The sequence below is a fragment of the Ambystoma mexicanum genome, chromosome 2p (assembly GCF_040938575.1).
Source record: "Ambystoma mexicanum isolate Mex_15411 chromosome 2p, UKY_AmexF1_1, whole genome shotgun sequence".
NCBI classification, from domain to species: domain Eukaryota; kingdom Metazoa; phylum Chordata; class Amphibia; order Caudata; family Ambystomatidae; genus Ambystoma; species Ambystoma mexicanum.
The window spans coordinates 349350050-349364486 of NC_090923.1; the positions used below are offsets into that span (position 1 = coordinate 349350050).

General features: G+C 46.5%; 1 protein-coding gene across 7 annotated transcripts in view; it reads left to right on the top strand.

Annotated features, from left to right (window-relative positions):
- Positions 1 to 14437, top strand: part of SLMAP (sarcolemma associated protein) — a 1535859-nt gene that overhangs the window by 816002 nt on the left and 705420 nt on the right. For all 7 annotated transcript variants that reach the window (XM_069643684.1, XM_069643683.1, XM_069643687.1 and 4 more), the window contains one exon: positions 7070 to 7150. In XM_069643684.1, the coding sequence (XP_069499785.1) occupies positions 7070 to 7150 (81 nt within the window). The remainder of the gene's footprint in view (positions 1 to 7069; positions 7151 to 14437) is intronic.

Consider the following 14437-nt stretch of genomic DNA (forward strand, 5'->3'; position numbering starts at 1 on the left):
GCTTTCACACTTAGCCACCTCACCAGATCTCTGCGGCAGCTCCCTCTTGCTGTCTGGCTTCCCAGTGGTCCTTCAGCGTTCAGTCTGCATACTTTTCTGCTTCTGCAAGTCTCTGATAAATTTTGCATCAGTCTTCAGGAGTGATGACTGTTCGATTGATCTTCTGCGACTTCACAGGTCTGGAAATACTTCACAGGTCTGGAAATACTTCACAGGTCTGGAAATACTTCACAGGTCTGGAAATACTTCACAGGTCTGGAAATACTTCACAGGTCTGGAAATACTTCACGGGGCTGGAAATGCTTCTCCTCAGCTGGCCTCCTTCTTAGTACATCGCTTTCCACTGCCCGTACTCTGCAATTATGTTTCTGCTCAATGTCACCCTTTGTGGTGACTCCAGCTGATTATCTTCTTTCCGTGGCAATATGCCACAGCTGTTCCTCATCTTGGGTTTTAAATATCCTGCTTAGTTGATTTGAGTGGCAGCAACTAGACCGCACTTCGGAATATTCACGATTCTGAATCCACATTACCTCTGAGTTCTTATTCTTCGTCCCAGTATTTTTAGCCTTATGGAAACTAAAGTCCATAGAAGAATGTTTTAGCATTTGGTTGTTCCCTATTAGTTTCAGTTAATCCATGTTGCTCTATGAATTGAGAGTTGTTATAATAAGGGGAGGTTGTGGAAAGGGTTTGTAATTCCACATTACAGTGAGGATCTCTCATTAAGGCAGAATTATGACAATTGAAGGTTCTCACCTTAATTCCTGAACCTCTGAGGCCCCACCTTTGTTCTGTTTATATGACTTTATATTACTGGTTCTATGGGCATTGATATTGGAGGGACTGGTACATATATAGCAAGTATCTGGGAATGATTTCACTTTCATCCTCAGAAGATGAATACTGTGTTTGCGGAGTCAGCATGCGCCCCACCACCCCATATAAGTCTCCTCCCATGTGATCATTTCTGCTGATACTACCCCCAGGGTCAGGATCAGGTTGCAGCTGCCTTTCCCTGGCCACATGGGAGGACACTTTAGGTTGGTGTTTGTAGAGATCCCTGCCAGATTAATCACACTATCCAGTCATGGATACCCACTGGCCACATCATCTGCCTAGCAACAGATAGTTTGTCACCTGGATGTGTACTGGGACCAGACAGTCCCCGCACCCACATTCGAGCTTGCAAACAGCCTCTTTGCCTGCCAAAGCAGCAGCGTTTCCTGGGAAAATGATAACCTCAAACAGCAATTCCGGACCCAAGAGGCAGAAAGAAAGCCAAAAAACGATGTGTCTGAAGCACATGTGAAACTCCATCTTGGGGTGCCTGCCCCTTTTTAGTAGCCATTCGCGTGAAATGCAAAAGCACACAAGTAGAAGTAGAAAACATGTTAGAAATATATTTGCTGCTACCAACTCATCCTATGCACATTGTAAAAGTAGCTAAAAGCCACTACAGAAAACGTTATGAGGCTACAAAGTATCCTAATTGCACTTCACTTTAAGGTGCTGTGCATTTGTACTCTTCTCAGTAATAGTCTAATATACTGATGTGCAAAATACAAGGGACATAAAGCACAGGGCTTTACTTATTTCCAAAATGTCAGGTCAGCGTTGAAATAATGCAAAAATAAATGGCTTCCCATATAAGTCTATGGGAGAAAAACAGTAAAAATATCTTGTCTATCACCTCCCAGTTAGGGTGGATCTGCCTTCCCTGACTTGCTAGACGCTGCCCGCCCCTCTTCTCCCTGCCACCTGGTACAGCTGTAACCCCTCCTCTGTGTCCCTCCCCCAACACCCTCATCCAGGCTGTTTATCTGTTTCGTTACCTCTGAAAATCTCTCCATTATGCATCTGTACTGTTGTGTACATATGTAAATCACTCTGTTGCTTCTCGAAGCTAGGTCTGCGCTCAATAATTATCATAATAAGTCTTGAAATGTTGGCCAGCAAAACCAACTCCAATGTGAAAGCCTTGTCAATGTTTAATCAAACCATGAAGGAGCTGGTAGACCTGTAGTCCCTCATGATGGAACGTTGCACTAGGGTTAAACTCTCCTCCCCCAGGTTTACCAAGGAACTGACAAACTCAAGAAAATGATTGGTAAGAAACTCAAACACATGAGAACCTCTTCACCTCAAATGCATTACACAGCAATGGCCATTCACTCATTACTAAAGCTATAGCAGCTTATTACTCGACGAATATCATGGCAGCCTCTAACCAGAGTAAAACCTTTCTTGTGGCAGTCAAAAACTGTGTCAAACCATTACCCTTCCCAGCAGTCACCGATTCCACAGGAACATATAATGTATTAACATCATCCTCACCACAAAGATAGATGAAATTGGACAACATATCGATTAGTGAAGAATCTGTTGTCTTCCCTCCCCGCTGTACACAATACCATTTTATACAACTCCACCCTGTTCAGCATCATACCTGTCACCCCTAAGGACTTTGCAGACACTCATCACTAAAACATACATCCTATGAAAATTGCATCCTTCGCTCCATCATCCTAATTTTTTTTTCAGGAACTGCCATTCTGCTCCTCAACCAAACAGTCCAGGCCTCACTCGGTCAGAGCATCTTATTTAACACCAGACCCTGTCAACTACCGGCTAATTACTAGCTGTCAGAACCTCGAAGTAAGCCACTAATTCCTTATGCACAGTAATATTTATTTGGTACTTCAAGGTGAAGGAACTAATAGCCTCACTTGGTCTGTGAATTTTATGTTGGCAGGTGGTAAGTTAAGCGTCTTGGGAGGAATAGTTACTCTTTACAGGTGGACAGGATGTCTCCTCTGTATTTGAACTATGAGCGAGGAAGGAAGCAGCGGAAAGCAATCTGGCATGACACTGGCACCAATAGTGGAGTACTACTGCCGACCAACACTGTAATGATGCATCTGTAAGCTGCCTAACTGCCAGTCCTTCAGTGCAATAGTCTTGCACATGCTCACCATGAACCCTTCTGGGCTGGAAAGTAGATTCCCTCAAGGTCACTATTCTTCTGCTCATTGGTAACATCATTGAGAAGGCAGTTGCCAACTAAATCTATGATCGGATTAGTCAACAGGGCCTGCTCTGTGTCTACAAGTCTGGATTTAGACCCAGGGGCGGCAGAGAAACTGCCACTATGTAGGTCCTAGACCAAGGGTGTGCAACTTTTTTTTTTCCTCCCCTTATGTTTTGAATTACAACTATCCGCTTCAGCCAGGAGTCATTGGAGAACTTCTGGTTGCAGACCTTGATACTAGATGATGCTTTCCATTATTGGATAAAATGACTCCTTTGTCTGCCTTTACCGTCTTTACGTTTGACAGTCAACCACTTCAGGTTTGGGGGATACTCGCAGATGGTATTGAGTTTACAAGCAGCTTCCAACTTGTTTCCTATTACACCGATACCAAGCAGTCCAAATGGGTAATGACAGATCCCACTACCGTTCAGTAACCTGCGTAATCTCACAGGAAGAATTACTCTCCCCAGTGGTATTCAATGTATATATTGAACCTTTGTGGTCACTCCTAATCAACCCTAATGCCGCAGTTCACCAATTTAGTGCTACTATTTCATACCTAAAAGTGATTTGTAATAAATATATTTCACATTTCATAAAATACCTTGCCTCCTTCCAAAGTTGGATGACGAGCAGCTGCCTGAAACTCTATCCCATCAGAACAGAATTTGTGCTACTAGGCCTTACACCTAAACAGGAGGACATCCAGGGGCAGTTGAGTGACAGCTAACTTGATGGCTTCACACCTCAGTTTGCACTATGTGCCAAATCACTGGGGTCCATTATTAATCACAATCTTCCCTTTATGAACATATCAAAGCCCAAACTGGCATATACCAACATAAGCCAACCAGTACCTGAGCACCATCTTACCTAGTCACAAAACATGCAGGGTCAAATGTGACGCGCTCATCGAGGAGACCACCATGCATGCAAAAACAAAAATCAGGAAATACCCTTCTGTTGCTACAGTCCTGCTTCTTGGAACACCATCCCAGTCAGATTTCAGACAGCTCTTATGCTCCTGCAGTACAGGAAGGAATACAAGCTTCGTCTAAAAGGAAAAACGATGGTCACTTGGAAACGGGTACTCCTAGGTATAGCTAACATTTCCTTCCCTGTTTTTACCAACCTCTGTCAAACACATTACTGGTAAAGTGTAACGTTTTTTCCTAGCAAGGTTGTGCTACATAAACTCAAATGCAAAAATAATTCTCCCTTCCCATAGATTTCTCAATGCCCTTCAATCCCACCCCTCAAGTCGGATAGTTAGTTCACCTTTTGGTGTTGTGTGTACCCAGATCTTCTATATGTTGTGGAAGAAGGTGGATTTGTTGTCATGGGGCATCACTGGCTCCAAATATATTGTCAAGGGTGCACAACAGCACCAATCCAGAACCACCCTGTGCCCCTAAGTTGCTAACATTTTCAATAACGGGTGGTGCTGAAGATGATGGATCTGAGATGAAGTATATGGGAGACAGGGCTAACCTATCAGAAAGAATGTTAAAATGAGTGAGGGTAACTTCTTTATAAGGATACAAATGAATGCTCATCATTGAAATGACAAGAAACAGGGGACAAATGAAAATGATAAAGGGCCTTGTATCAGCTAGGTAGGATGAAACTATCAATCCTGAAGCGGCCTGGAATACTTGTTCCTTTTTCAAACATGCTCTTATATGAAGACATTCCTTCGATTCAGTTGTCGACTGGCACTCGCTATCCCTCACTGTTAGTGGTTCACATTTACTTTGGTGAATGTAATTTGCATCACAGAAGAGGCACATGTTCCCTAAATTGTAAGGCTACTTTGAAGCTTCTGTTGGATTGTACAGTTTGGGTGTTAGCCTGTGTGATGCTGGAAATGCATTGGAGAGGGACAGTTCCTCCATGTCCTTGTCCTACAGTCCTTTATCATGTGTGTTCTGTGTTATTTTCTGCACAGGAACTCCATGTGGGACTCCTGGCAGTGCAGCTCTTTCTCTTTTTGGTTTGGTGAACGGACCCTTGGGATACCCTTATGGCACCCATGGGTGCGGGTACAACCCTGTACCGCTAGTGTATGTTTTTGGGCGCCTGTTTGGCCCACAGAGCAGGGTATGGGCTGGTGGCAGCTCCATGCTGAATTTGATAGGTGCTCTGAGTATCCTCCATTTTGGGATACCCAGGCCCTGCCATTGGAATCAGTTGGTTCCTGGTAGGAGACAAGATGGCCCCTGTGGCCTCTTGCCTTCTATTGCCTGTTAACTTGTTTTCCCAAAGTCCTGGGAAGCCCTGACTCTGTCCCTTCCCCAGACTGGCTGTTGGGTGGTGGTTCCATATATGGCATTTTGGGGTAGACCAGACCAGACTGGCTGGGGCCTTCCCAGTGACTGTATGTTGTGGGTCCACCCTTGGGGTGGGACCTGGGTGAATGGAGTGTGTGACCAATATGCACTTTATGTTATGGATGTCTGGTCCCTGGAATGTGACACACAGACTTAGACAGCCCTGCCCGAAACTGGTATGAATGCATGTGGAGTGCTGCATGGCTGGGTACTTGTCCCGATACACATTCCTTGTTGTGTCTGTCTGGAGGGAGTATGGCCTGAATGCACTGTGAGCCTGTTTGGCTGCCTGCATGAATGCCCTTCTGGATGATTGGTTGCCAGAGTGTGACCCAGCAGAGTGAATGAGAGACCAAACAGTATATCTGGGACCTTTTATGATTGAAATCATTTAGAATCTGAAGTCGAAACTGATGCTTAATCTCGAAGCCGAGCCCGAAGAAGGTTGACTGTTGTTACCTTCGCAATCTGAAAGCTGCTGTGTCGCAGAGAAACTGATCCAAGAGTGCACCTGGCTAGGAGACCTCTTCCCGAGCTACGAGGGACCATCGTGCACCGCTAATCTTTGCCGAAGTGCCCTGGGAGTCAGCCTTCGAAGGACTGTCGACCTGAGACTCTGAGCGCCAAGGAATCCGAAGAGAAGCACCCGGACAGCCGTCAACCGTCGTTAACCAGGGTTTGCATGTTTGTTATAACCACTGGAGACCTGTCTAAGCAGTGTTGCCCAGAAGCGGGGGACAGCTTGACGCCGTGCCGCCGATGAACGGAGCAACAACGCTCCATTGATTAAGACACTTTGAATTCAAGGATGCTCTCTCCAGCACCGCCGACCACTTTGTCCCACCGGAGAAAGTCGAGGCCAGATCATTGACGAGCCGAGGAGCATCCTCAGTGGGTTTCCCGCCACCCAAAGACCACAGGGATGCCGACCGACGGCTAGATGCCCTTGCTGGGCCAAACTTCTTCATAGACTCTTTGCGGCAACGAACTACCGTCATTGAGGTGCACTGCACTTCTCATCTTCGCAGGATGTCCACGACCGATCGTTGACTAGCACCGCCAGGACCAAAGCTGCTGCCTCAATGCCTTTGTTCACCATTTGCTCGTGGGATCGCGAAGATCCGCGGCTCTTGACTTTAAAGGGAGCTGCTCAAGAAGGGTCTGTCGAACTCTGCTATTCCAGGTACATTGGGTGGTAGAGCTGTTACAGAAGAGAATAAGACTCTTAAAAGCAATGTATGGACTGGGTGTGTGTTATATCTTTATTTACAGATTGCCCATGTGAGGGGATCCTCATAGAGAACTGTGCCTAGTGGTAGGGGCCCAGTATTCTGCTTATTTTGTGGGTGCTGGGTGACTAAACTGTACTTAAGAACCAACCTGCATCACCTCCAGAGAACTTTTAGCCTGGATTGCTCGTCCACGTTACCAAAAAGAGAATCTCGACTGTGGTGCTCTGTGCCTCTACCCTGCCATATAGATAGCAGGAGTACAGATAGCCCCTCCAGTCTTTACACCCTGGTTCCTTTTAACTTTGTGTCTGTAAATTGTCATTTTTTTCCTCTGCATGTTAAGTTGTATGCTCTGTAAGTTGCTTTTATAACTAGTTTGATTGGCATCACTGTTGCTTTGTAGTACTGTGTGAGCTTAGTAGGCAGTGTATGCAAGAAGGATGGTTTGTTGTTAATGCTTCCGTTTGTTATAGAAAGTCAAGCAGAAGCCAAGGAAGCAGATTTATCAGATACACTTAGTCCAAGTAAAGAAAAAAGCAGTGACGACACTACGGGTAAGTACAATAAAATTAAGCTATTCATTTATTTATTTGTTTGGTGTATCAAACATTTCTTCAATGTGTATGGTAGAGGTTCCACCAGTGAACAGTGTTGAAGGATTAACAGAATATAGTTGTCAAATGTAGTTTCACAAGTTTGTTTAGAAGCAAGTTTGGGTACGCGAAACGCTTAATCTCAAGAGGGATAGTACACTTAACTGTCAAAATGGATAGCTCACCCTGAGGAGGGTGCTCGGCAGAATGGCAGGATTCCACTTTTTATTCCCTAGTTTCAGAAATGGTCTCAACTAAGGTTCTATGGGTCCATTCAGGATTCCGGAATCTAACAGTCTCGGGAATATAGACTCCAGCTCGCTTCTTGAATTCACAGTCCCAGGGATATAGCACCGACAGACATCCAGGTCTGATTTTGATTAAGTATTTTATTCCCTATTTTTTTATTGTTAAAAGTACAATTATTTTCTTATAGAATGCATCCTTGCACAAATTCTTCACTGAAGATGTTCATCGAAATGGGCAGTTACTGTGGGAATAAGACTTTTCTCATCAGGGAGCACACTGTGGCTCAAAATCTACTTGACTCAGCATTCCGAAGACTCCTGCTGTGTAAATGATTTTGTTGAGAGTAGCCAGTACCGACAGCGTTGCGGGTGGTTATATTGCAGACCATTGCAAAAAGCCTGCGTAGGTTTTGTGCTGTGGATCTACCTGGAAGGGAACCCTTTTTGGTCTGGCTGAACCACTAGTGGCATGTGCTGTTTAAGGTGGTTAGCAAGTATCTTTTAACTATCTTGTTTGCAATGTTGAGCTAGGACTGTTGCCTATACGACTCCCATTGATGATGAGGTTTATGGGGTCTCATCAACAGGATTATTAGTGCTGTCCTGGTAGTCTCTGGAAGCTACCCTTTGTCCATGGCAGCATCTAATACCTTTATCAGTTATGGAGTAAGAATCTCTACTAAGGTTTTGATGAGAGACTGTTGGTGCCTGGCGAGTTCCCAAAATACTGTCTTGACCATGGCTCGGCACTCTGGCTATGCTCAGCACTTCTCGCACAACTGTACGCTAGTGGTTCGCCATGGAGAGATATACGTTAATATAATAATCCAAGAGTGTTGCATTAATACTGTTCTCATCTATCTCCAGTTTGGTTCACGGCTTCTGGTATATTCTGCCCTGACTACTGCTTTAAAAGCCAGGCTAGCATGTAGTCCTGTCTATTCTTTTCCCTGTAGTGACTAGCACATGCATTGATATATAGGTATGTAGCGCCACTTGCTCTTGTATCCTACCAAGCAGTCCATCCCTGCAGCATCTTGCGTATTCTAATTCAAGTTGCTAAATTTCCCTTTAAGACTTGTCTGTTTCTCGTCCAATGTGTTGCAGCGTACCCGCCTCCCTTGATATAGACATGCCTCTAATGAATGGGTCGGAAGAAGGAATCGGACACATTAGAGACATTCTGGCTTTCTTTTAATGAACTTCTAAGAATAAGACCTATCTTTCCCTAATGCAACAGGGGTTTCCCTGAATATATTAAGGAACTAAAGGTGCTTGTTTGTCTTCAGGAAGTCTCAATGAAAAAAATGTCCACTTTCCAAATCGAATGCTACCTGGCCCTACCACTAATATAACAAACTTATGAGGCCAGGAGAGTGGCTTAGTTCCCCTACTACTCTGTTATCTTCTAGTAGTTGCTTTATATCAATTTCTGTCTTTCTTGGGTTGGTTTCCTAACCCCATCTTCTATAATACTCTCTGGATGTCTCCTTGATACATGCTTGTAGCTCTTCCACAATATTCTTAGATATTGTACTCTCTTTAGTGATGTCTGACAACTTTCTTTGTGATATTTTCTCACACTCTTGTCTGCACTTGTAGACCTCTGTCTGAATACAGCCTGTCTCAGCTTTGATGTGATTTGATCCAATTGGGTATCTCCACTCTCCTGAGTTCTGTCTATTACTATCTTGTCCACTTGATAGTCTTTACTCCTCGTCTTTATTAAAGGATTTTATGCCATACTTTCTCCACTCTTCACATTTGAACTCGTAGGGTATTTAACTATTTCTACACACAAGGGTATTTGTTCTTCTCTTCATCTCCTTTGCACAGTTCCAGGTAAACAGTTTAATATTCAGTATTTCATTATTACTGGGACGCGTTTCTCTCTCTGCATAATGTTGACTTGCGGCCTCCCGCTTCTTCTGTTCTCCCAGTTACCTCTCTGTATACCGGGGAACGCTGCAGGGCAAGGCATTCGCTCAAGTATTTTGCTTTCTCTTCGGTGTTTATCGTCTTGTTCTTCGGTTTTACCGGTTTCCCGAGTTCTCTGCCGTATACAGTGTGTTCGAAGTTGAGAAGCTGTTTGCGCTCCCATTTGCCGCCTTCCTCGGTTTCCATTTCTCTGCTTCCCTTCTGGCTGCTGCCGTCTACCGGTGCTGGCATTGGAAAGCTTTTGCGCTTGCTCCTCTGGTCTCTGTGCTGGATGTTGTACTGCACGTTATGTTGGGAGTCCTCAGAAATCTCTTCTTTGACTTTTTTTCAATTTTCAAGTCCTTAATTTTCATGATTTCCTGAATCCTTTACTGCAGTCTTGTCTGGGGTTGAACCTGTACCTGTGGAATTCGTCCTTCAAGAGTGGCCTTCACCTGTCCTTGGCGGACGCCACGCTGAGCCATTTGTAGGTCTGTGCCAGCTATGGAAGACCTCTCTGTATCTGGCCCATGAGATCTATGGCTGCTCAATCTGCCAGTCGTTCTCAAACAAAGCTCTCTGAGACCGCCACCACAGGTTGTCTTGGCTCGATGACACAGGGGAGTTGAGGTGGTGGCGGGCGCATTGACTCCAGTTCAGTCTGGTGTCGCGCCTCCCTCAGACAGAGCAGACCAGTCCAGCGCACATCCTCTTCCAACATCAAGATTGCACAATGATACATCTCCAAGCAAAAAGGTTTCAGTATCCCTCTGCCAAAATGCCCTCGACCTTGACTTCGGCTGCATTCAACCACTGCTCCAAGTTGGGTCACATTCTTGAATTCCTACCAATAGATAAAAAGTAGGTGATCCCAATTGCAGTGCTGGAAGATTAATGGGAAGATGGTCAATTGACTATGACCAACCCCTCCCCAGCTCCTCTCAAGACTGAGAGGTTTGACAAAAAAATACTGGATTTCTGATTCTGCACCCAAGTAGCTCAGATCGCAACCCAGCCTGGATTCGGTTGGTGCAGAAGCTGTCCGGAAACATTATTCCAACACCACCTTCCTGTACTATGTTTCTCTCGATAAAGAGCGCAAACATCTCAACGCTTTTGGCAAGCGTATAATTATGGCATCCGCTACCACCATCAAGGAAGCCAATGCTAAGGCCATACTCTGAAGATATGACGGAAAACTTCGCAAGTTGTGTCCTATTCTCGAATTCCCACCAGAGGATAAGGAGGAGACTTTCTCTCCTTTGCGATGGCAAAGCTGCTTCAGACCATGCAATCTCAGTCGACATTGCAGACACTGGCTTCAGAGAGCTGGGCAACGGTGCTGTCTTACGTTTGTCTGGAGCGTCGAGTCTACCTGCCCTGGTACCATTCCCCATCCTACCGGACCCAAATAAAAAACGCCTTACTCATGTAAGTCTAAGTAGCACTCCTACCAGGGGAAAACAGTGCTCATGCTACTACAGGAAGTACAAACCCTCCTGGTGAAGAGAGCCATAGAACCTGTTACACCGGGACAGCGGGGACAGCAAGTGTACTCCAGGTACTTGATAGTCAAAAAGAAGTCAGGAGCCCATCCTCGACCTCCAGATCCTCATCGAGTTCCTCAAGGCAGTAGCCTTCAGGATAGTGACTCTACAGCATGTTGTCTCGGTTTCAAAAATGGGATTTTCTAGCATCCTTTCCAGTTCAGCATGCAAGGGTATTCACCAAATACCTGGTTCCAAAGGTAACACACTTTCATTGCTGAGTTTGCACATGTCTACCCATATCTAGATGACTGGCTGGTACAGGTGAAATCCTTTCCCCTGTTTACACACAATACCACAGCGATTATTCTATGCTTGGAATCTGTAGGATTCTTGGTGAACTATCAAATATTCTGTCCAACCCTGTCTCAGCAAGCACTCTATTTGGCCGATCAACTGGAGATCCCCTCCTGCATGGGTACTCCCCCGGAGGAGAGGGCACAAGCCTTTCCTGCCATGGTTCTGTTACCATCCAAATTGTTGGCAGCCTCAGTCTGCTATGTCATTGTGTGTACCTTTGCTTCAACATTGCTGGTTTTGCATGCAGCTGCTCCAGGAGCTCATCGATGCATGCTGGTGGCAAGCCTCGGGTTCCTGGGAAAACCAGTTCCCTCTAACGAGGCAATTTGAGCATGCTCTATGCTGGTTGTTAGTCTATTTCGCCTTTCCCTACATCACCATCATGACTGATGCCTCCCTGGAGGGCCGTTTAGTGACCTGATCTGGCCTGGAATTGAATGTCATTCTTGCACGGCTCATGAGACGCCCTTTTAAGCCTTTTCATAAACTCTCTCTCTGGGAGGTGAGATTCAGGATTTTTCCTGCAAGCCTCTCCTACTTACTATTCCACAAATCTAAGGTAGTATTGCACACTAACCATTCCTTTTAGACGAGTTCTGTCAGCGTTTCACCTCAGTAAGCCATTGTTACCATTTTCTTCTATTTCCCTTCCTCATCTGCGGATGCGCTCTGCATTCTCATGATGTTGTGTGAGCTCTAAAATACGATGTCTCCCACATAAAGTTGTTCCGGAAGACCTGTCCGCTCTTTGTGTCTTTTAGTCCTGCTGGAATTGGCAACGCGCTTTCCAAGGCTTCTATTCCAGGTGGATCTCGTCCTACATCTTTTTGTTACCAGCAAGTGTGCAGGTTTCTCCATGGCAAGCCCAGGCTCATTCATCAAGATGCATTGCCGCACCACAGCTTTCTTATCTGGGTGTACCATTGCCATACATCTGATGGGCTGCGACTTGGAGCTCTCTGCACACCTTTAAAGGTTTTACCGTGTTGAGAGGGATTCCACGGAGGAGACTAGGGTCGGTCAGGCTGTAACTTGTTTGCATGAGGAGTGTCTCCTGGATAAGCGTTCTTCAAGAAGCTTACCACTGCCTGTTATGGTTATATTGTACTGCCTTGAAATCTATTCATACAGCATTTAGATCTATGAAAGATCGAATGCTGGCGAAGGAACAAGTTCCTATTGGTATGATATGGCATTTATAACGCGCCTATACACAAGTGTTTCAAGGCGCGACGAGGTGGGGGGGGACAAGGGGAGACAGACAACGATCCTACTAGGCCAGGTGTCCTTCATATCGCGCAAGTGCAGGGTGGAGGGGAACGAACAGTGCAAAGGGGAAAGGGAGAGGAGAAGTGCAGTACAGTACAGGTTTAGTAGAAACAAGATAAATAATAAGGGCCAGCTGGTGGCAAGTGCAAGATAAGTGCAGACAAGTGCTGGGAGGTGGGGGGGCTGTAGGTATACAGAGACAGTCCCACAGTGCAGGGGTTGCCAGGGAGGCAGTGCAGGGGAGAGTGGCAGGGCCACTGACCGGGATCGGTGAGTGGCCCCATTGTAGATTCAGTGCAGTTTCGGTAATATTAACAGGGGAGAGGGGGAGAGAAAGCGGAGGCAAAGAGGAAGGTTTTGAGGTGCTTCCGGAACCGGATATTGTTCTCCTCAAGTTTCAGGGCGGCAGGAAGGCTGTTCCAGAGGGAGGCCCCTGCTGCGGAGAGAGATCTACCCCCAACTCGTTGCTTGGAGAAGCGGCTGACCCTGAGGGAGTTGGAGGTGGATGAGCGAAGAGCTCGAGAAGGAAGATATTTAGGAAGAGAGAGATGAAGGTGTTTTGGCCCGAGGCCCCAGAAGGCCTTGTGGACAATGCAGAGGGTTTTGAACTGAATCCTCGCAGCCACTGAGAGCCAGTGTAACGATTTCAGTCCTGGAGAGATACGATCCCTGGGCTTGAGGCCAAGGACAAGTCTCGCAGTCCTGTTCTGGATGAGTTGCAAAGGGCAGAGAGTAGAGGCAGGCAGATTTAGATAGAGGCTATTACAGTAGTCCAGCTTCGAGAGAACCAGGGCTCTAGAGACAATGAGCTTCTGGGGGAAGGAGAGGAAAGGAAGGATACCTCTGAGGAGGTGAAGCTGGTAGTGTGACTTCTTAGAGACGTCAGATATGTGATGAGAGAAAGAGAGTGTGGAGTCGATGACCCCAAGGTTTTTAGCCTTGCAGGTAGGAGCAGGAAGAGGGCTAAGAGATGCCGGCCAGGGAGCTGCAGGGAAGGAAGGAAGGAGGGAGTGGGTGTGCGGATGAGTAGAATCTGTCTTACTGGCATTAAGGCAGAGGTCATTGGCGGCACACCATTCCTGGATAGCAGAAAGACAGAGATGAGGGAAGGAGAAGAGGAGGCTGACTGTAGCCTGAAAATGAGCTGGGTATCATCCGCAAAGCACTGAAAGTTGGGGCAGAGAGCCGCGATGCGGTGGGCAAGAAGTGCCAAGTACTGGTTGAACAGCCAGGGGGAGGTTAGATCCCTGGGGGACACCACAGGTAGAGAAAAAGATGTCAGAGTAAGGACCCCAGTTGGTCCTGGGTGGGTCGATTGGAGAGGAAAGAGGACAGCCACGCCAGAGCCTGACCAGTGATAGCCAGGTGATCACGGAGACGGTTGAGCAGGATGGTATGGTTGACAGCATCAAAGGCAGAGGAGAGATCAAGCAAAATGAGAACACAAGGAGTGTTTGAGTCAAGGTTAGAGAGCAGGTCCTCACGGATGTTCAGGAGAGCAGTTTCCGTGCTTCTGGCAGCTCTGAAGCCGGACTGATGTTCGTGAAGACTACCAACAGATTCAGCATGGATATTAAGCTGGGAGATGGCCAGTTTCTCCAGGAGCTTGCCCAGGAAGGGAGTGATAGAGATTGGGCGATAGTTAGCTGGGCAGGAGGGGTCAGAGGAGGGTTTCTTAAGAAGGGGGTGCACAAGGGAGTGCTTGAGGGGGGATGGGAAGACTCCAGAGGCAAAGGAGTGATTGCAGAAGTCAGCCAGGGTAGGAGCCAAGGAGTCGATGTGGTCCTTGATGGTTTTGGAGGAGCATGGGTGGACCTGTTTTGACGAGACTTTCATAGATTGGACTCGTCTCGAAACCTCGTCGGCAGAAAAAAGGGGAAAGGCCGAGAAGGAGGGAGGAGGGGTGGCTCCAGAAGGGCCATAGGAAGAGCAGGGAATAGAGGGGGGGCGGTGATAGGAGGAGACTG